The sequence below is a fragment of the Myxine glutinosa genome, chromosome 6 (genome assembly GCF_964187855.1).
Source record: "Myxine glutinosa chromosome 6, kmMyxGlut1.1, whole genome shotgun sequence".
Classification (NCBI taxonomy): Eukaryota; Metazoa; Chordata; class Myxini; order Myxiniformes; family Myxinidae; genus Myxine; species Myxine glutinosa.
In genome coordinates this window covers 98,613,785-98,636,917 of record NC_136266.1, presented here as the reverse complement: position 1 = coordinate 98,636,917, position 23,133 = coordinate 98,613,785, and the positions used below count along the sequence as shown (strand labels likewise).

The 23,133-nt window shown below is 43.4% G+C and overlaps 1 protein-coding gene across 2 annotated transcripts in view; it reads right to left on the bottom strand.

Annotated features, from left to right (window-relative positions):
* Positions 1–359: 359 nt before the first annotated feature.
* The window catches only part of TMEM248 (transmembrane protein 248), a 32,825-nt gene continuing 10,051 nt past the window's right edge, over positions 360–23,133 (bottom strand). Inside the window, exons 2-8 of one of the 2 annotated variants that reach the window (XM_068120508.2) lie at positions 21,584–21,752; positions 17,601–17,753; positions 9,568–9,736; positions 8,091–8,244; positions 7,587–7,770; positions 1,389–1,532; positions 360–1,304 (exon numbers count right to left, since the gene is read on the bottom strand). In XM_068120508.2, the coding sequence (XP_067976609.1) occupies positions 1,284–1,304; positions 1,389–1,532; positions 7,587–7,770; positions 8,091–8,244; positions 9,568–9,736; positions 17,601–17,753; positions 21,584–21,733 (975 nt within the window). In that variant the 5' untranslated portion in view covers positions 21,734–21,752 and the 3' untranslated portion in view covers positions 360–1,283. Of the gene's footprint in view, positions 1,320–1,388; positions 1,533–7,586; positions 7,771–8,090; positions 8,245–9,567; positions 9,737–17,600; positions 17,754–21,583; positions 21,753–23,133 lie in introns of both variants that reach the window. The other variant, XM_068120507.2, reaches the window with a different exon arrangement.

Below are 23,133 nucleotides of genomic sequence, written 5' to 3'. Positions count from 1 at the left end.
ACAATAATCCTTTCAAATGTGAGCAACACTGTACACAAGGTTCATCCCTTTATCTACTATTACGACTCGAGTTACACTAATTCTTAGAACAATTTCACCGAGAATCATTGCAGCGAGCTGGAATGCCATCTGCCTTTGGATGTAACATGGCCATGCATCACAAGTACACCGTGGCATTTTGAATGGACTGGATAACTCATGGTACATTAAGAAAAGTAAACGGTGGTTGTAAAAACAATGGAATTGAAAGAATATAGGAAAGGTTTTTGTTTTTTTGCATCTGACATTTCACTCAACTGGTTGCAATGCTACCAAATTAGAAAACCTGTAAATCAACAAATGGGATAATATAGTCAGACGCCTGCCAACACCCAGTTTTATTGTGCCAAATTAGGTTCTGGTTTCACTTGAATCTTCGGTAAGCCATCATGCATCACATGACCCATATGTCATGCAGGTTAAGAATACCATCAAAAGCATGTACAAGCACTCAAAAGCTGTCGATCCATTTGATTGTTTTAATTTTGGTTATGTCGGACAATTTCTGGAGCTCAAGATTTATTTATTTTTCACAGTGCTGTACCATCGTGCAAGCTGTCATTGCACAAACATTTTTGGGATCATAATATACAGTATTGTACAAGAAGTTTTCAATCAATAGAAACCTATATACACAAATTGCTGGAACATCAACATTGCCGAAATAAAAAGGCAAAAAAGAAGTAATAAAAGATGACGCAAAACCCAAGCATAGTGGTCTACATAAGCAATCTAAACAGAGCAGCATGCAGATATTGTGGCACTGCAGTATGTAAAGGTGAATGTACAGAAAGGTCATTTGGAATAAGGCCTCCATACCCAATGGCATCCACGCGACTTCACCAGAGACCTTCAGATCAAGGCGACAAACAAATGTAAACAACACCTGCTTCAGCATCTCAAAAGTAGACCCAGAGGACACCCCGATGAGTTTGTCTTTTCGTTGTAACTTCCAAAATGCATACATATGCTAGTGGAAGATACATTGCAATTCAAAGGCCCAATTGGAAATGGTGATTGCAAAGCAGATGATCAAAAAAGATTCAGTGCTCTTTACAGCACTATCCAGGCACTCGCCAGATTCCAAAATGGCAAACCAACCAGGCCACAGAAAAGGGGGAGGGAGGAGAAGTCGTCGTCCTTGCTCCAATATTCCATACAATCAAAGTCTCTCCAGTGACTTTGGGTGATCGAGTCCAACGGCGTTCCAAAACAGCCAAATCACAGCTGTGGGATCTCCTCAGTTAAGCACCAACCAAACCCACCTGCAGAGAAGCACTCTTAAAGGTTGTTGATGAAAAAGGTAGTTAAAAAAAAGCAGCGTCACACCTTTAGTTTACATGGCAGACCTTTTCTGAAGAGAAGTCGGCATTGATCGAGCGAGACTTCGGTGAACGTCCACGGATTACAGTAAAACAGAAAGCAGTGATGACCATGACAAATAGGAAGTAACTGGTGTGCAGTAGGTGCAGGTTGATCAGCGAGCGATCATCCTGAAATATAGAACAAAAAAAAAAAACGAAACAAACAAATCGATTTTAAAAAAGGAAATAAAATGGGATCACTACTGAAAAGGGTACAAACACAATTGGCATGCACAATCAAAAAAAATTAATGAAGCTTGAATGAACAGAGGAGAGGCATTAAAGAGGACAGGATAGGAATGGGATTCAACAAGATAATGACTCACATGAAGGATATGACTGGATTAAGCAACTGAGATCCAGAGGAAAGAAAAGAGGGACAAAGGAGTGGAGGTGAGCAGCAAGCATTGCTTTGGGTAGGATGACATGGTGGGGACTGCTAGACAAGTGCATATGGCCAGTGGCAAATCTAGGAAAAATGACGCTTTTTTGTATACTGGACCTCCAGGATCATACAGGATCGAGGCTCGTGAAAGAGCTAACATTTATTTCACAAACAAATCAAACAGACAAACAAAATATATAAAAAGAGGGAGCGGTAGACAAGATGGGGAGAGAAGCAGAAGCACACAAACACAACATTTGAGAGCAGGGACATCGGGAGATGTGTGGGAGGGAGAGGGCTTGGGGGGAGGAGGCGTGGGAAGGGGTGGGGGGGGGGGGGGGGTGGGAGAAGTATAAGCTTGGGGATAGATCTCAAAATTCCACCTTTCCAAATGATCGGCTGACTTAGCGTACAGTAGTTGTTGTAACTGTGATTCACCTCTTCCCAACCTTCAGTGAGGCAAACTCGTCTATCACAGCTTCAAAATCAATGGACTCGGCTAGATGATGCTCAATGGTGAGGATGGCTAGATTACTGAGCCTATAGTGGCTCATTTTGGATCTGAGGTAGGTCAATCAGTTTTCAGTTTGGAGAAGCTCCTCTCACACACTGAAACACTCACATGTGGTGAGAAATGCCCTCAGTATGATTAGAAGGTTTGGGAAAGATTCCCCAAATCCTCACTTAACATATTGTTATGAATTTTGGGGTAGGGCATATATAGATCCAGGTAGATCTGCATAGGTAGGTGCTTCGACTGTCGTGATAAGGAACCTCACCTGCAATAAGTTTGTTTAGGCGGTTTATCGGATTAAGTGTATTGTAACGGATTTGGGAAACCGTGCACTTTGTGTAATTGATTGTAAATAATGTAATGATTCTTTGTAAATACCTCCATTTGTGTAAAGGTCAAAGGTCATCCTTTAGTTAATCCATCGCACACACGTAGAAAACCATAGGACCTTCTCAATAGTTATTTTATTATTATGTGTTTCAGTTTAAGGCTGTGTCTCCACTAGTTGACCTTGCGCTGCACCAAATGAAATAAGATAGATCCCCTACAATATTGCTGTGGCCTCCAAAGCGCCAGTACGGCGGCGTTCGCCACCGTTGCATTGGGTGGTTGTTGTTGGCATCATCATCGCCCCAAACTCCATTGAACATGATGTAATCTCGGAGAAGAAGGGGAGGAGTGACATTACGGGCGTGGCCCGCACCTCGTCATCAAAGGTGGAGCCAAAGAGTCCTCGCAAGCCCTCAAGAGCCGAGGTGAGCTCACCGATAGGCGTATCATGGAGGCCGGCGGCTTGATCGCACCAGGCGCAATATAAGCGCACGCGCAAGCCTTTTCACGAGAACGGGAGATGCGTGATCCAGCTGAGAACAGAGAAAGGCGTGATCCAGCTGAACAAAAGAAAGACGCGTGAAGAGGCTGACGACCGGGGTTTTTCGCACTCTGAACAAGAACAAGTGCGTGCACGCGGACCTGAATGTCGTGCCGCGATCCCCTGGACCTCCCGGCTGCCCGCTCTTTGGACCGTCTGCCCTTCTTCTCCTTCCAGCCATTCATTCCTGCCTTCGATTCCCCCTTTGTGTACGACTGTACGTGAGTTTGTTCTGTTCGTGCTGTCCCTGGGGTATAAGTTAAGCCTGTATAATCTAAGGATTGCCCTGTGTATCTGCTTTTTCCTTTTCCCTGTAAATTACTTTTATCTCTTCTCTTCTTTGGTTTGTGTAAATAGTAGTTAATAAATATCTGTTCTTTCCTACCTTTGGCTTCTTCATTCACATCCGATCGTCTTTGTGATTTCCCCCATTGAGTACCTGTGGTGCGATTTCGGCCAACGCTTCGCAATCGGGTTTAGTCCCTTGATAAATGGCTCGCGCCGCAGTTCGCTTCGCTCGGCGCAATCCATCAATTACACTGCGGCACGGGCGGGAGTATCTCCTTGCGTACCGGGAGGCGCTGGTACTTAGGTCATACGACGGATAGGCCTAATACCCTATCCAGCGCTGACCGGGCGTGACGTCATACCCCCAGGATCGGCGACGGCCAGTATACAGGACAAGGGGTTAACCCCCCTTGGTAAGGGGAGCGCCGTCGTCTGGAATCCGTAACAGTATAATTGTGGTCATACAAGGATGGCTTTGTGATAAGTAGAATAGGGATTAAGCTAATTCCCCGGTGTGTCAAACCTGTGATCATCCCATTGTCCCGTATGGCAACGCACATAGACACGTAGATTAGGAATCCCACCATTAAAAGCACCACACATAGCAAATAATAAAAATAAAACCTGACCGGAAGAACAGACCGGAAGGGGCCGCACATTACACCAGCATGGCAATGAAACATCGAACAGTAAGGCTGAGAGCCAAGCCAGGGACTCGTGATTGGCCGGGGGAGGGGCAAGTAAGAAGCAGGCCGCCGATGGGCAGAGCAGGAAGAGACGAGCTGATTGGCGACCGACCAATGGCATGAGGAAAGGAGCACGAAGCGCTCGGCGAATGGGAAGGGACGGACGCAATAGGAACATTCGAGAGGTCAAGAAGTGAGGCAGGGATTGGAGAGGAAGAGGGCTGACGTCACGAGTCGGCCGGTAAAACCACTCGCTCGCTGGCATTTTGTCTCTCCCTCTACCCTCTCGTTGGAACTGTCTCTTGCGCTTGGATCTCCTGCTTGCCCTGGACGCACTCTTCCTCTTCCCTTGCGTTGGACCTCTTCCCGTTTGGACCCTTGCTTGTTGGGCAACGACAGACGGTGGAGCGCCGATGATCCTCCTTACCTGCGTTCACGCATGGGACCTCGCGAGTGATCGCGCGGGGACGCGAGGCCTGCCGCGGGCGGCATGCATTGGCCTGGCAGCGCGCGAGCGGGGGCGTATCAAAGCCTACTCCCCACCAACATCGGAGCTGCGGCAGACGACTGCGCTTGGAGCCGACAATCCCTGAGGATTCTTGACACTGCAGACAGAGATAAGCCACACCACACAGAATACAACGGTTTATTTTATTAATTCTTCCCTTGTGCTTCCCTTGGGCTAACCCCCGCTCTAGCAAGGAAAATGGCCTTAAAATGTATGTTGTTGTTGTTCCCTTGTGCTTGTTGTTGAAGTGAGGCATGTGGGATCCCAACCTAGGTCTTAATTTTTACCGTCGCGTTCATTGTTCTCGGGTTCCGTTAAATAAATCTTATTTTTGTACACTTTAATTTAGCCTCGGGTCGAGTTACTTTTTGCAGGGTGAAGACGCCTGCGCCGGCCATCCAGGTGTCGGTATTCTTCTTCTTCCTGCTTGCGTATCATCCGCCATAGATTGAAGTGAACGCCTTCATTAAAGTTCGATCGGTCATCCGTGGGTGTTCCTTGTTAATCGAGCCATCCACAGGACAATATTTAAGGATTCTGTGGAAGTCCTTTTTCACAGACTTCCTTAATATTGAACTTCAATAAGTCCATGTGAGCAAGTTGTTATTCACAGTTGAATTGTAATTTGTGTTTTGAGCTTTTTACATTGCAGAAGATAACAGAAACATGAATATTGTCTTGTAAAATTATCGAGAGCCATAATGTTGCATAATCTGTAAAAATGATAAATTAAGCTACATTGGAACATGTTAGAGATGTTAAAAGCTAGAAAGAGCTGGTGATAAATGACTTGGAAAATGCAGCACTCGGTGAAGTTCTGGAAAACGCAGGGTCAGCCCTATGTAATTACCACAATCAGCAAAAACCTTTCTTCGGAGATAAGTTCCATGCTCCCACTTCTCCTCGCTGAGATCTGCAGTTAAGAATGACTTCTAGGCTGGCTATACAAACATATTCCTGGCCTTATGATGTGATTGGTGAGAAACACATGGGTCCTGGTGTCGATCTGGCTGCAACTTCAATAACCTTTTAATTACCTTCTCACCTTGCACCAACTTCAGAGACCTACAGAAACTATAAGAGAGCTGTACCCTTGAAGAGCAGCAAGAAACTCATTTGATGTCTTGTGTGCTGTATATTCAATGAAGTATTTGTTTAAATGCAAGGGAGTTTGTTCCAGCAAGTTTGATTAAATCGTTCACCAGAAAGGGCGAGTTTGAGGTGAAGGTGAGAGTGCATCAGGGGTCAGTACTAAGTCCACGACTATTTGTAGCTGCGATGGAGGTGCTGGCTCGGAATGTAAAGGAGGGTTCACCGTGGGAGTTGTTGTATGCAGATGATCTGGTGTTGATTGCGGTAAGTATGGATGGACTGAAGGAGAAGATGAACAAGTGGAAGGAATGTATGGAGACAAAAGGTCTGAAGGTGAATATCGGAAAAACGAAGATGATGGAAAGTGGTAAAGCATGTGGTGAGGTGGAAAGAACTGGGAAGTGGCCATGTGCTGTGTGCAGGAAGGGTGTCGGAGTGAACTCCATTCAATGTACAATGTGCACAGAATGGGTTCATCAAAATGCAGTGGTCTGAGAGTGTCATTAACCAGTGTGGCAGCTACATTCAAGTGTAAGGTGTGCACAGAGGGAGCTGCAGATGGAGGAAATGTTGAGTTGGATCTTGGAGACGGTGTGAAGCTGGAAGGTGTGAAAACATTTTGCTACCTCGGAGACATGCTGAATGGAGAAGGTGGATCAGACTCGGCAACGGTTGCTCGAGTGAGGTGTGCATGGAAGAAGTTTCGGGAACTGAGTGGCGTGCTGACGAGGAGGGGAGTGTCGTTGAAGCTGAAGGGAAAGGTGTATGCTGCATGTGTGAGAAGTGTTATGATTTATGGGAGCGAGACATGGGTAATGAACGTAGAGCAGCAACGAAGGCTGGAAAGGGTGGAAATGCGAATGGTTCGGTGGATGTGTGGAGTATCGTTGAGAGAGAGGAAGACAAGTGATGAATTGCGAAAGATGATGGGAATAGAGCCTGTGATGGATGCTGTGAAGAGAAACAGGTTGAGATCGTTTGGTAATGTGTTGAGGAAGGATGAAAGTGACTGGTTGAGAAGAATAATGGAAATGAATGTAGAAGGAAGTAGAGGACGGTGAAGACTGAGAAAGACTTGGCTAAAGATGGTCGAAGAAGAAATGCGGGCAAGGGGATTAACAAGGAGAGATGCAGAAAATAGGGCAAAATGGAGAAGATTGTCATGGGGCCCACAAGGCTAACCCCTGCTCTAGCAGGTAAAATGGCCTTAAAATGCCTGTTGTTGTTCACCAGAAAGTGATAGTCTGTCTCTCTGTTATCTTAATTGAGTAGAGATGTTACACATTCTACAATTCCATGCACCTTCCAGTCCATCACTTCCTCATACATTTTGAACCCCCCTCCCCCACCCCGCCTTGAATTTTTTTCTGGATCTGCCCCTGTGAATCATCCCAAATAAATAACCATCAAGTAGTTTAATGCATGTACTGCACATCAAAGGCGCTGCACTACATGAAACTGCTTCATTTCCGTGATTAGATGCACTAAATCACAAGTTGCCTTGAGACCTCTTATCTTCCGGGGCCCAATGCATGGTGGTCCCATAATCAATTTTTCTCTTCAACTTTCATTTTTTTTTTCTTTTAATTTTGACCGACCAAAAAAAAACATTTTCAAATGGTCAATTTGGCTAGCAGCCAGTTCTTGAAGAAATGACAGCTTACTGGTTCCTCCCCTCCTCTCTTGCCTTTCCTGTTCATTAATTCCCTTGCTGGTTGTGCCCAATTGTTGCACCACTACCCCCACTCCGAGTTCATCTTTACCTATCCACGAGCCTGGCTAGTATCAGAATTAAAAAAAACAAAAAAAAAACACCAAAAACAAGCAAACAGGTTATACCTCTGGGATGATGACAGATAGACGTGGATTGAGTGTATGGTAAACCTTTCCCACAACTCCCTTATAGCACCAGAATGGGTTGAAATCTTGAGATGACTTGCTTTCCATGTTCCTCACAATTAGCGGCAGGATGTAAGAGAAGCTGGTGTTTGCCAAGCCATCTGCATTGCAGGTTGACGGTCGTCTGGAAGTGCAGCACACCATGTTACAAATAAATAAAACCTTCACAATAAACCCAAAACAAATCAACTCAAAAGCAGAGGTGACATACAGAGCACAGCTTTGCACCAAATATTATAATCACAAAATTTCCCTCAATAAAAATAACATGGTCCAACAACAGCTAAGATACTGGCAAAGTCATACCCAAATTGCAACAACACTTGATGATGGACCAGCTCTGAAATTACATCAGCACAAGACAGCATGGCAAAAGCAACAAGGAACCCAAAGAAAAAAAAAAGTCCTCTTTTGAGTTACTGTGTGCGCAAAGCACTGGCTCACTGAGTATTGGGGAATGCAGATTGCGCAGCAGTGATGGTGAGACAGGTATTATAAAATACAGTCTGCTGGCATTGTCCACGAAGAAGGCAGTCCTCAGAACCCCACAAGCTTGGCAGCGAAAATGTCATATTCATTTCCAACTGTGCATCTCTTCCTATGGATAGTCAAAAACAACGTTGGGGAGGTGGGAGGGGTAGTGAAGGAAACCAAAAAAGGAAGGAAAAGTCTATTTGAGTTCAAAACAAAACAAAACATAATAATGCAACAAATTGACTTTTGATGAATCGAAGGTGTTGATACGATTAGATGTGGTACATTTCAAGTCAAGAGGGTGCTTGCTTTAAGGAAGTAATTAATCTTCATGCTTCACTCCACAAACACCACTATCAAGTCACAACTTCATACCAAGCTGCTTTGACATGTAATCTGGATTTGGTCACCAGGTCACCAGGTCACCAGGTCTCTCCCCCCCCCCCCCCCCCCCCCCCCCCCCAAAATACGAGAGCTACATTCAAAGTACACCACCCTCATGCCAAATAAATAAATAACATATCCTCCAGTGTGCAATATTGCAGGGGTGGGTGGGTGCCCTTGGATGCCGCCTTGCAGCGCCTGGAGACGGAATAGGGAGGGAGCGGTGTACAAAAATAAACAAATTGCGACTTACTGACGAGCTGCTTTCAAGTTAAGTAAAGGACTACCTGGATTCTATTTTCTTATTACATCCCCTTAAAAGCAGCTTTGACAAGGGAGGATAATTAAGATTAGAAACCTGATTGCCAAAGTCAAAAATCTAAATGAAGATTACGCAGCACCAACTGGAGGAGAGCCTCAACTGTTTTTTTGTCAGATGTTTTCAATACTGTTCAATGCAGACCGTTCTTCCTTTCAGAAAATCCCAAAATATATCCAACACAGAGATGTAAAAAAACAAACAAAAAAACCCCCACAAAGAACCAGTGTTGGACAGTTGAGTAATCAGACATCCAGTCAGACAAATTGTGCACACAATGACTTTCCTCACTTGCTCAGACATTTAAAAAAATGTTCACGTGAATGCAACTTTAAATGTGAAATTTCAAGAAAATCTCACTATTACATCTCCCAAAAATACACTCTCCAGTATGAATATCTGCACTCACGATGTCGAGATTGAATAAACGCCTATTATTTGAGTTATTTGAGCAAGTTGACACTACCTGCTACAGCTATTCACCACTTATTCCCGATCCTAAGAGAAAGTATTCAATAACTCCTCCTAGAAAATGAAGCATCATCTGGAAGTAAAAGAACCTCACGTGCACCATTTCTTTCAATGTGCGTTCACAATAATTGTACCAATTATGTTTCTTTTCAAATTGTTCAATCCACACCTGTTTAAATCAGTAGTTTCTTAGGTACAACATGAAAGTTGACAAAGGAGAGAGTTGACAAATGGGAGAGGAAGAAAAGGAAAAAACCATTCCACAATGCTTACCTGCAAGCCCAATCTGGTAGCCATAGACAGTAGCACTCAAGTGAGTGACATTCCTGGAGTACCCTCCAAAGGGTTTCACGGGGTCGAGAGTGAGTGTAATCATAACCGAGATATTAACAGGGCCAGACTCTTCCATTGTAGGTGACAATGATGGGACCATCATGCGGTTCTGTACATGCAATCAAGAGCAGAACTGTTAAACAGGTGTTGTACAAAGAACTTGAAGAAAGATTTACCAAATAATCAGGTTCACGATGTAATTTCGTTGGAATTTTTGGGGGATTTGGAAAACTATATATTTTTGGAAACTATATTGTATAGTCAGTCAGAAAACCAATGTTGCTATTTGCACAGACTCCTGTATGGCGGCCATCTTGGATTTTCAAAATTGCCGCCGTAGAACTAATTTTTCTCAATATCTCAGCTTCTAAATAACATAGAGCTTTGATTCTAACAGCTAAACATACATTTTCAAGGGCCCCAAATCCAATGGTAACAAGTTCGATACGCTAGACATGACCATAGAGCTCCTATGTGGTGGCCATCTTGGATTTTTCAAACTGGCCGCCATAAACTTGATGTTTCTCAATATCTCAGCTTCTAAACAACATAAAGCTTTGATTCTAACGGCTAAACATACATTTTCAAGGGCCCCGAATCCAATGGTAACAAGTTCGATAAGCTAGACATGACCATAGAGCTCCTATGTGGCGGCCATCTTGGATTTTTCAAACTGGCCGCCGTAAAACTGATGTAACTCACCTTCTAAAGAGCACAGAGCTTTGATTCATCATTGAGTAAAGTCATCATCATCCTCATCATCGCTTTCGTTCATCACATCTTGAGAGTCCTCATCATTTTGGCACTGGATGTCACACTGACAAAGGTCTGTACAAGCCAAGTTGTTTGTTCTGCAGGAACATCTAGATGAAGAACAGTCTGTTTTGCACTGACATCTAACCATTTGAATGATGGCCTTGGGGGCTGGAGGCTCCTCAGTTGTGGTTGGTTTCACTTGTCCATCCGTGTCTTTGTAAAAGCCGTTTTGCAGGGGATTCAGCTGAGGATCCTGTTGAGCAATGCTTGCCTGACCCCACACTCTGGCTTGGATATGGACTCTAAGGATGTGCTGCTTGAGAGCTCCAAGAGTAGGAGGAAGCCTGTCACTTTCTGCCATGTGTTTGCAAAAGAGATACCATCGTAGTTCGGGGATGCTATCGATGTGGATGCCATTTGGAGAGTAAGCAGCGCATACAAAGTTAGCTAGTGTGGACAACATGTCCTCCGTCACTTCAGTTGCATCTGAAAGCATTCGCACGGTGTCTATGACATCTTCACTTGCTTTGAGGTAGACATGCAGCCAGGTTGCTTTGCCTATTCGAGAGAACCTCCCAGTGTTGTCTGCCCCTGTGAAAGCATGAAAGGCTGGCAACGCCTTTGCTCTTTCGACCCCTAGAGCTGTCCACAGTGGCTCTATTTGAAGTATTCCAGAGGCCATGGAAATGGATGTATTCCTCAGCAGTAGGTCATAGTTTGCTATGACTAGTACCAGGACATCTGTCGGGAGAGAAGAACACCAACTGCGCATCACGTGGGTTTCGCTGGGATGCCAGCAAGGCCTGGTGGATCAACAGGGTGTCAGCTTCTTCATGGTTGTTGTCGTCGAAGAGCAGGTCACTGTTTCTCCTAGTATGCCCTGAAGCAGACGTGATGATCAACTTGGATGAGTGACTGTTGTATTCTAGAGTTTTCGCTGCCAGATAGTCAGTCAGATCAGCCTTTGTTTTGTCATGAGAAAGGAATCTGCTCATTGGGATGTGTTTGATGTTGGTGTCATCTCTGACTTGATACTGTACTGCATCCTTTCCTTGCCTTCTTTTAGCCCTGGTAGCACTCTTCAGAGAATCGTTTTTGTACGTGTCAAAGACCAGTATGATCTCATCACAATCTTTTGTTGGAAACATGAGTCTGTCATTGAAGCATTCACCCAGATCATTGACTTTCACTACAGTGGCTGGTTTCTTTGTCAGCTTATGCACAAGTACCATCCCATCCACCAGTGCAATCTTCCGACTTGTAGGTTTACTAGATGTGGATGCCATAGTTATTGTGTCCATTGGATCTTCTTGTCGAACACTTGCAGCTGGTGTCTGCTGCTGATCTTCGGGGTGAATTTCTGCTCTTGCTAACTTGTCGAGGAGATGAATTAACTTCGACTTGTCAGTGCATGGAAGAATTGTCCCATCTGGAGCGAACAGTGCTCTTGGTGTCACAGTGAACTCGTAATTTCCGATGGCATATTTCTGGTTGACGTCTGTTTGACTTGGCAAGGACCATGAGCCTTCCGTACAGTTCCTTAGTCTCCTTCAGATCCACAGTCCTGTCTCTGAGTTTCACTGTGTTTCTCTTGTTCCCAGACGTGAACATCTTGTTGTTCTCCTTCTTGACTGGTGCCCAGAGGCTAACATCTCCATTGATATGCTCCGACACGTAGTCTTCATACAACTTCTGACCAGTGACATCAATGTTCAAGATCTGTGGTACATACTCGTCTGGGATGTAAGCATTCGTTATCACATTGTGCAGCTTGTCACCTTCAGTGTCAAATGGATTCCCGTGACTCAGTATCGCAGCCTTGATCTTGTTGATTGCTTCATGCTCCCTCTTGACTGCACTTGGACCAAGGTCATGATGTTCTGTGATCTTGTCACCTTCCAGGCCAAACTGACTCTTGAAGTCTTTTGACAGGCGTGATAATTCTGGTGTAACCATGAAGAATCTCTGTCTAGCATTGGCATTGTTAGAGATGAATTTAGAAGCTCTATTTAGAAGATGAGATCCTGAGAAACATCAATTTTACGGCGGCCAGTTTGAAAATCCAAGATGGCCGCCACATAGGAGCTCTATGGTCATGTCTAGCTTATCGAACTTGTTACCATTGGATTTGGGGCCCTTGAAAATGTATGTTTAGCCGTTAGAATCAAAGCTCTATGTTATTTAGAAGCTGAGATATTGAGAAAAATTAGTTCTACGGCGGCAATTTTGAAAATCCAAGATGGCCGCCATACAGGAGTCTGTGCAAATTAGCTGGGCGGCTTAGCTAAAAAATTCGGATCGATTGTGCCTTTTCCCTTAAAAGCATGAAACTTGGCACATGGCTAGAATACCCGAAAACTTCACTCTTCATCAATGATCTCTCTGACTCTCTCGAAAATCCTCTCTATCTCTTTGCTGATGACTCCACTCTCTGCCGCTCCATTCCTCTTCCCTCAGATCGGCAGTCTGCTGCCTCCTCACTCTCTGAAGACCTGGACAAAATCACAGACTGGTCAAACAAGTGGAACATGTCTTTCAATCCTGACAAATCTCACACTCTTACTATGTCTCTCCGAAAAGATCGACTGGACAACCCTCCCATCTACTTTCTCAACAATCCTCTCCAAGAAGTTCTGTCGCTCAAGATTTTGGGTCTCACTATCTGCCATGATCTTTCTTGGGAAAACCACATTTCCAAGCTGGCCTCCAAAGCCAGTCGCCGACTGGGCATCCTCCGTCGTGCGAAGTCTTTCCTCGGCACACCTGAGCTCCTCACCACATACAAGGCTTTCATCCGCAGCTCAATGGAATACTGTTCTCCCCTATGGGCCGGTGCTCCTGCCTCACACCTAGCTCGGCTTCACGCTGTTGAAACCAAAGCTTTCAGAATTATTGGAATCTCCCGCGATGAAGCTATCTCTGAGGGCCTTTCACTCACTCACCGCAGGCAGGTAGGTGGTCTTTCTGTCTTCTACCGACTCCTCTCCGGCCTTGCACCCCCAGCTCTCTCTGTGCTCTGTCCCCCAAATATTCCTACAGGTCGCACAAGATCTGCCAGCAACCCTCTGATGGTTAAACTGCCGAAATCTCGGCTCTCCGCTCACCTTCACTCTTTCATTCCTCTTTTCTCCCGCCTCTGGAACAAACTACCTCACTCCCTTCAATCCCACTCCTCCCTCCAGGTCTTTAAAACAGCTGTTCACCACCATCTCTTATCTTCCCCCATCCAAAACCTTGATCTTTTCTACCCCCGCTAATTCACCCCAGATCCACCTTGTTTGAAATTCCAACTTCTTTCCTGGAAGTCCTGGCAGTGTCCATATGTTTTATACCTCTCCCACTGCCCCCTTCCCACGCCCCCCCCCCCAAAGCCCTCGCCCTCTCTCAGATCTCTCGATGTCTCCATGTCTCTCGGTCCCTGCTCTCAAATGTTGTGTTTGTGTCCTTCCCCCTCTCTCCCCATCTTGTCTACCGCTCCCTATGTTATATGTTTTATGTGTCGGTTTGTCTTTCTGTGTGATTAATGTTCGCTCTTTCACGAGCCTCGATCTTGTATACAAACAAAAAAAAAAAAAAAAAAAAAAAAAAAAAAAAAAGATTTTTAGTCCAGGGGGCATCCCCAATTTCACCCCCAGATGGCGGCCATCTTGAAATCCAAGATGGCCGTCATACAAGACCTATTTTGATGAATATCTCCATAATTAGAACAGATATCAAAATGGTTGAAGTGCCTATACCTACATTTTTAGGGTCTAGGAATCCAATGGCAACATAAAATCCAATGGCAACATATTGGAACACCCACAGTTCCAATACTGGAGTCTCACGATGGCATTGGAGAACAGCATCCTGACCTTTGTGCGCTCATTGAGGGAGGCTGACTTTGAAATGTACTTAGATGCTTTATGGGAGCTTCTTCCGTGGTTCTTTGCTCTTGACCATACGCACTATGCAAGATGGGTCACAATCCATTTGCGTGATATGATGGACTTGCACAAGACACACCCTAAAGTTCTGGATAATTTCCGAGCTGGCATGTTCACGGTACAAAAGACCCAACGCAAATTTTCTTCAATTGCTACAGATCATGCACATGAACAGAACAATGCACGTATCAAGGGAGATGGAGGAGCTGTGGGTCTGCTGGACAATGCCCATGCTCTGCAAAGATGGATGGTTGCAGGTCCAGAGGTCTCAAGGGTGATTGATGAGTTTGAGACTGCACAGGAGCAACATGAAAGCAAAGCGCCATCACTGCATCATGATCAGAATAAAAGCACCCAGATGACCTTTGACAAACATGTCAGATCACTTGTATCAGTTATCGAGGAGCTAGGTAATCCATTTCTTGAAGAAACCGCTGACCTTTTGGTCCTTGACACAAAGGATATAGCAAGTGCATCAGTCGTACAAAGTGTGAAAGACGTGCAGAAAGTGGGAAAGGAGGCTCTGGAGTCATTTGTGCAAGAGACGCTGATTGAACGCTCAAAGCCTTTGAATGATGTCGTCCCGCGCAAAAAGTTACCTCTGTTTGGCAGCTCATCAGTAACAGACCAGCTGACAGATAAACACAAGGTAGCCTCATTGAAGAGTGATGTTCAACTGTTTTCTCGCCTCTATATTGCCTGTCAAACCCGCGAGGGAAACCTGGATGAATTTTTCCGTCATGAAAATCAATCTTTCCCTCCATCTCTGTCCAAGGATGGGAAGCTTCGACCTGGTACAAAGAGCGACCTTTTGGACTGCTTAGAGGAACTTTCACCATCAAGCACACAGATGCCAGAGGTGACATGTGTCATACTTGACGGGGCAGTAATTGTTCAAAAGCTAAAGCCCGATGTTGGCACAGTCAAAACATTTGGCGAATATGCCGAAAAGGTCTTCATCCCATTTGTTTTCTCACAGTACAAATCTGCAACCCGACTTGATCTGGTGTGGGACCGTTACCTACCCGACAGCCTTAAGAGCATGACCCGTGAAAAGCGTGGCAAGGGGGTTCGCCGACGAGTAGATACCTCAGTTGCAATTCCTGGACAGTGGCAGAACTTTCTTCGAGTTGATGAAAACAAGCGTGAACTCTTCAGCTTCCTTTCCAATGAAACAATTAAATCATTTGAAGACCAGCGCAACGAGCTAGTTGTCACACTTGATAGAGGTTCTTACTGCTCCACCACGCATTGATCTAGAATCACTCTCCCCGTGCACTCAGGAAGAGGCAGATGGTCGGATGTTCCTACATGCTGCTGATGCAACACAGAGAGGGCATAGTAAGGTCCTCATACAAACTGTGGACACAGATGTTGTCGTGCTTGCAGTTACAGCATCCCAGAAGCTTTCAGTGATGATATGGTTACAATTTGGGACAGGCAAGAACATGCGATTTATCTCTGCACACGATATAGCCACAGCTCTTGGCCCTGAGAAATCTAAAGCCCTCCCCATGTTTCATGCACTAACAGGGTGTGACACTTCTTCAGCGTTTAATGGGCGTGGAAAGGTAACTGCATGGATTGTGTGGGAATCATTCCCTGAGCTCACAGAGGTACTAGCAGAAATTTGCCACCAGAGCACAGAGATAACTGAAACCTGCATGAACGTCATTGAGAGATTTGTTATTCTGTTGTATGATCGCACAAGTACTGCTACTGACATTAACATTGTACGAAAGAAACTGTTTGCAAAGAAGGGCAGACCTGTGGAATCAATTCCACCAACACATGATGCCCTTGTGCAGCACGTAAAGCGGGCAGTATACCAAGGCGCACTATGCTGGGGACAAGCATTGCATGCTAAGCCTGATCTACCAAGCCCCACTGAATGGGGTTGGCAAAAAACGTCTGCTGGCCAGTTCAAACCAATATGGACAACACTTCCAGAGGCTGCAAAGATCTGCAATGAACTTGTTAAGTGTGGGTGCAAAAAAGGATGTACTGGTCGTTGCCGGTGTAAGAAAGCTGCACTTCCCTGTACTTCTCTCTGCGCATGTGATGGAGAATGCAGCAAAGACTAGAAAACCACAAGATGGCACAGTTACAGTCTGCGATGTCATAGACACTTTTAATCACTGAAGAATGCCAACCTGTTAAGAGTATTTATATGCATTCCCAGTATGCATGATACTATGCAAAATTAATATTTTCATATGACTGTTTAATATTTTATGTTACCATTGGATTCCTAGACCCTAAAAATGTAGGTGTAGGCACTGCAACCATTTAGATAGCTGTTCTAATTATGGAGATATTCATCAAAACAGGTCTGTTATGGCGGCCATCTTGGATTTCAAGATGGCTGCCATATACTATTGAATATTTTATGTTGCCATTGGATTCCTAGACCCTAAAAATGTAGGTATAGGCACTTCAACCATTTTGATATCTGTTCTAATTATGGAGATATTCATCAAAACAGGTCTTGTATGACGGCCATCCTGAATTTCAAGATGGCCGCCATATGGGGTGAAATTGGAGATGCCCCCTGGACTAAAAATCTTTCTTTTGGGGTATTCTAGCCATGTGCCAAGTTTCATGCTTTTAAGGGAAAAGGCACAATTCATCAGTTAAGCAGCCCCACTAAATAGCAATATTGGTTTTCTGACTGACTATACAATGTAGTTTCCAAAAATATATAGTTTTCCAAATCCCCCAAAAAATCCAACGAAACTTTAAATCTGGACATACTGAACCTGACTAAAACTACAATTGTGTGAATTTCTTGAAACATTTTGGGGCTCATGACCAATACTGTACCTCAACTACAAATTACTCTCACGACAGGACAGGCTAGGCTAGACAAACCCAGAAAGAGCACGAGAAGCGAGGCAAGAGGCTATTCAACTCTAATGAGTGACCACGTTTGAGGGGAAAGGCAGAAATGTGTGAGATTCAAATTCCATTTGCAGCATGCTCCAAAAAAATAAATAAAGTGATAAATCTATCAATCTTTGGGCTGCACACAAAACAGATTCTGTAACAGAAGGCTGCTGAAGACAATAAATGGATGCTCTTTGCTTCAAAAGAGAATCTTGAAATGATTTATATTTTCAAGTTAACCAAAAAGATAGAATTTGATGTTTTTTTTTTGTTTTTTTTTAGAGGGATGGGGTGGCTGAATAAATCAAAGGAGACACTTATGGTGAGAAAATGGAGTGTTACTCGGCAACATTTTCCCCAGTCTCTACAAGTTTTTTGTTTTAACTGCAATATAAAGGCACTCGCCTGTGAGATATTGTTTCCTGTGAGAGAATGGATGCTGTTGAAGGTTGGGGAAGTGGAGAGACTAGTTTCGTTGGGTCCTCGCAATCTCAAGGTTTCATTCTCAGACATGCAGAAGTCAAGATCGTTGAAATGGAGCAAGAACATGTTCCAGTCCTAGCAAAGTGTGTGGGTAAAGAAGAGGAAGATAGGGGTGAATACAAAGAATGCCCTTTTTTGCTTTACATAAGATTCAAGATTCAGGAAGGAGTGGAACAAAACGAGGACAGTAGGTGAAATATCGACAATAAAAGAACAAGGAAAAAAATCTCATACTGGGAACATCTATTCTATAACACCAAGTATGGGTTTTTTTTGAGCAAATTGCTTACATGCTTGCCAATTGACTTCATGCGTGAAGTTTCAACAAGAAATCACCCACGTTATGGACCTTGCCAAGTTTATATCCATTTGTTGATTGTCCCCTTTTTTCTTCACGTTTTAGCAAATTTTAAAAATACATAACTTCTTGTATGCCTGCCTGCCATTACTTTCCACTTCCAACTGACCCCTCTTTCCCATGCTTGGTTCATTTCACGTGACAAAACAAGACATTTCTAAAATAATTCAACCTTTTTGGTTACAAGGACTTTTATTTTCACATGTTTGTGTGTGCAGCCTATCCAACTCTGTAGTCCAGTCTGGCGAGAACGAAAAAGGGTTTATACACCGCCTCAATATTGTTTCCCTCTGATACTTCTTTCACTTTTACCATATCATTACCTTTGCATATATCTGAGTATCCATTCTTGTCTTGTATACCTCGGCTATGCAGAGAGTTCACTGCACAGAATACCTGAAGAAAGCAGACCTCCAACAGGCATGTAAGAGCGACAGAATGTTGTGCACTCTCAAAGACTGCTATATGGTGCAAGGTCCCCTTCATTTGGGGTGGAGCCATATTGTGGTCAGCTCACCAAAAGGCTTTGCCCTCACTGCCATACTCAGGTTCACAGATGAAAACTTCAATTGCTGTTACAATGGTAAGGTAATCTTCCCCCCCATTATCACCATATCCAGAGGAAATATGGCAACTGCAACCTTTGCATGACAACCAATCAAAAAATTTCCTGGATAGCATTAGACAATATAACGGTGCCTTTGCATTTTCATCTAGGAGTGCTAAAATCCATCGCTTTTATGCATCAGGCCCATACTGGTTCAACACTCATGGGCAAGTGTACCATCGAACAAGTACCCTTTACCCCGCTGAAGACAGTCAGCAGCAATTCCAGCAGGTTTATATACTTGAGGGTCGTCAAGCTCTTGATGACTGCCTGCAGAATCGGTAGAATCAAGATTGTACTGAGGAAACTACGCAACTGTTGTACAACTACGCAACTACGCAACAAACTACGCAACTGCATTCTTCATTCCAATAACCCTAATACTACAGCATGTAAGTACAGTGTAAGTACTTTGGTGAAGATCTGAATCCAGATCCCAGACTTTAAATTCTTTTTAAAGTGATTCTTCACCAATATTGAGAGGTGGGGCTACTCATACTGTTGAGTGTGAAATTCTGATGCTGCCAGAGAAGGAACTACTGCCTCAATAGTTGGTATACTTATCAAGCGGGGACCAGACCAGCGTAGGTATAATGTACCACGGCACGATGAAGTTGCAGCTGTTTTCATAGGCGAGGATGATGCCCCTCCCATACAAAATGACATTATTGTGCACCCAAAAGAAAGACCTATGTGTAACTTTAACTACGCTCTGAGAACTATGAGTGACCCCATGGTGTATCCACTACTTTTTCCTCGAGGAGATTTAGAGTGGGTTCAGGGTACCTTCTAGGCAGAAGAATATCAAACTGCTCAAAGACAAGCAGTAACCCACCTTCAGGTCTATTATAATTAGTCTCACTGTTAGGAAGGAATTTTCCCCAATTCAATATGGTTCCAAACTATTCAAACAGTACTGAGTAGATGCACGTCAAGACAAAGGCATCCAGGGTGGATTATTTGCGTTGAAACAAGGCATCCTTGCACGTCGACCTCTACAAAAGGTTTAATAAACAATGTTCTGCTCGGAATTTTAATGGACCATGATTTCTTCAAAATGCCAACATGATTAGAACATCACTGGGCAATGCTGGATACTCCTGCTAGTAGTCTAGAAATATGGAAAGCCTGATATCGTTCTCACTTTTACATGCAATCCAAGGCTTCCAGAGATAATGGAAAACTTGAAGCCCAATCAGCAACCACGAGACAGACCAGACCTGGTGGCTCTAGTATTCAAGTAACTCTTGCAAGAACTTCTCAAGGATGTCAAAGATAGGCACGTTCTCGGCCTTCCTGTAGCCTATACGCACATTATTGAATTTCAAAAGCGAGGCCGAGCTCCCACATACTGACATGTTGATGGTCCTTGACCAATCAAGCAAAATTTGTGATGCGTCTGATATCGATTGCCTTATATGTGCTGAGATCCCAGGCCCTGTCATTGACCCTGCTTTGTTTGATGTTGTTCAATCATGCGTGTTTCATGGACCATGTGGTGCTCCCAAGCCTGGTGCGGTTTTTGTATGCAACATGGACAATTTTCGGAGGGTTACCCAAAAATGTTTTGTGAATCGAGTGCTACAAGCCATGATGCTTACCCATGATACAGGAGGCAAGATAATGGTTCTGTTATCAGAATTGCAGGTCATCAGCTGGACAACAGGTGGATAGAGCTTTACAAGTGGTTAGAGAAGAGGAAGATAGGGGTGAATACAAAGAACGCTCTTTTTTTGCATATGCTGAAGTCATTTCCTCATTCCCAAGTGGGAAACTTGTTACTCATCCCACAAATAAAACTCGCACAAAAATATGTTAATTTCCCAATTATCTTGGAACGTTGTCCGTTTTATGTTTGACTTGCATACTCCATGACCACCAACAAGGCTTAAAGGCAGCCATTTGCAACAGTCATGGTTCACCTGCCTCAACCGGTTTTTTTCTCATGGTCAATTGTATGTAGCTTTTTCATGTGCAAGGGCATTCAAAGACATACATGTGAGTAATGAACATTTGGAAGACTTTCCTTCTCTAACTACCTCAATTTTTTTTCTTCTGGGATATATGACGATTGTTACCCTGCCAATTAACCTTTGGAGTGACAAATAGTTTTAATTTCACATGATTATTGTGTGTGTGGGCCATGGACCTCTGTCGCCCGGCGAAAATGTGGACACTGCCTCAAATCCAAACTCGCAATAAAACCTCTGACCATTGGTACCCTGTGATACTTCATTGCCTCTTTTACCACAGCCTTATCTTCTGAGTGAGTATTTTTATTGTTTATACTTCGCGACAGGTTTTGTAAACTCACTTTTTCCCTTTTACTTACTTGTATGTTTTCAAACGTGGATTTTTTCCATGGTTATCGCTCGTGTCTGAATACAAGTACACCTCACGCCTCCCCTCTCTTTCTCTGCCTGCCTGCCTGCCTCCCTCCCTCACTTCAGACTTGTTCATCATGGATGTTGTGGAATCCAGCTTGCTCTCAACTCTCAACAGCATTGACAATTATATGTGTTCAACACGTACCCTCTGTCACCAAACAAAAAAAAAATGCACGATTTGACAATTGTAAAAGTTATTTCACAAATAAAAGCAAAGAAGGTTGGGAATGGAGGTGAGTAATTTCTAAAATAAAAATATCCAATTTGACATTTTGGGGCATTAGGTGTAGATGAGTAACAAAAAAAATATAAAAAATCTTAATTTAATCCATTTTAAATTCAGACTAACACAACAAAATGTGAAAAAGGTAGAGGGGTGTGAATACTTTCTGAAGGCACCGTAAATGTGACATGATATATGATTGTATGGCGCTCAGATGGTAAGACCATGGTAACAGTTTGTATGGCACTCAAAGCAACAGGCAAATTTCCAATCTCCTGCTTGGATCGGAATAAAACGTTTTGATAGCTCAGTCAATATAAATCTACACACCTGTGTAACTTCAGGAGTTTTGATTTCTCTCAGCTTGAAAAAGTACCCCAATGATAAGAATCCAATGGCAAACCCACTCAGAGTCACCATAAGCATTACAAGAGGTGGTCGCCCATTCACCATTGCTCGCACAACTTCGGCAGAGACCATTACAAATCAGCCAGGTAACCTGGAGCAAACACAAGCAATTCAACTTAAACGTTGAAGACATTTCCAAGTTCAAATAACTCTTCAAATGCATGACAAGAAAAGGGACAAAGTAGTACTTTACTAATTACCTCTGCCACATAAGTTGGATGGAGGTTATGTTTTCACCCATGTCTGTTTGTGTATGTGTGTACAGGATATCTCGTAATTCTTCAACATTGAGAGACAAGGCTAAAAACGGTACATTATATAGCACAATATCTCACAAAGTCGTGAATGGATTCGACAAAACTTGGTGGGCAGGTTGGGTGTGAGATAAGGATGAAACGATTAGATTTTGGTGAAGATCTGAATCCAGATCCCAGACTTTAAATTCTTTTTTAAGTGATTCTTCACCAATGTTGAGAGGTGGGGCCCAAAACGATATATAGCATGATATTTCAAAAAGTTATGGCCGGGTTATGACAAAACTTGGTAAATGAGTTGGTTAAGCGACAAGAACAAGCCGATTAGATTTTGGAGGTCCAGATCAAGATCCGGCCTATCAGTGGGATACAAAATGTAAACTGTTCAGCCTGGCGGAGGTATGCGCTCTACCAAGTGTTTTTTTTTTTTTTTTTTTTTTTTTTGTATACAAGATTGAGGCTCGTGAAAGAGCTAACATTAATCACACAAAAAGACAAACCGACACACAAAGTGGTCTAGTTTTATATTTTGTAACTCTTTAGCCACCATAAAAGGCCACAAAAGATATGAACACAATCTACAATTCAAAGAATGTAGTTGGAGACCCGATCACCATCTCCAAAGGACTACTATACCACCACCACCTTCACTTGAATTAGCCAAGCAGGGAAAGATTTTGGCGAAGGTCTTTCACAAACCAGGTGGTCAGGCCTGATATTTGACTGAAGCAGATGACATGAGGAATTTGCAATTTGTTCAGAATTCTGGCAATAACTAGTCTTCTCTTCATGAAAAAACAAACAAGTACAGGTACATTCAAAGTACACCGCCCCCATGCCAAATAAATAAATAACATCCTCGAGCCCGGCAATACCGTAGTGCAGCTCAGCTAACAGAGACTGTATTGGGAGGGAGAGATGTACAATAATTGATTGATTAATTGCATAATTAAAATCAATAAAAGATTGTCATAAAATATTTCCTTAATCAATTGGCTAATAGCATAACTAAACCACTAGTGCTTCATCCGAAGATGTATCTTTTAGTAATGTAATTAAATATGTCATTAATAAAAAATTAAATAATTAATTGATTAATCAATAGATAATTAATCGATTAATCAATAAAAATATCCTTTATAGCCATATCACTTGGTCACTGTCGTGTCCAAATATAAGCTTCCCAGCTCAAAAGGTGCCTGCTATATTGGCCAGATA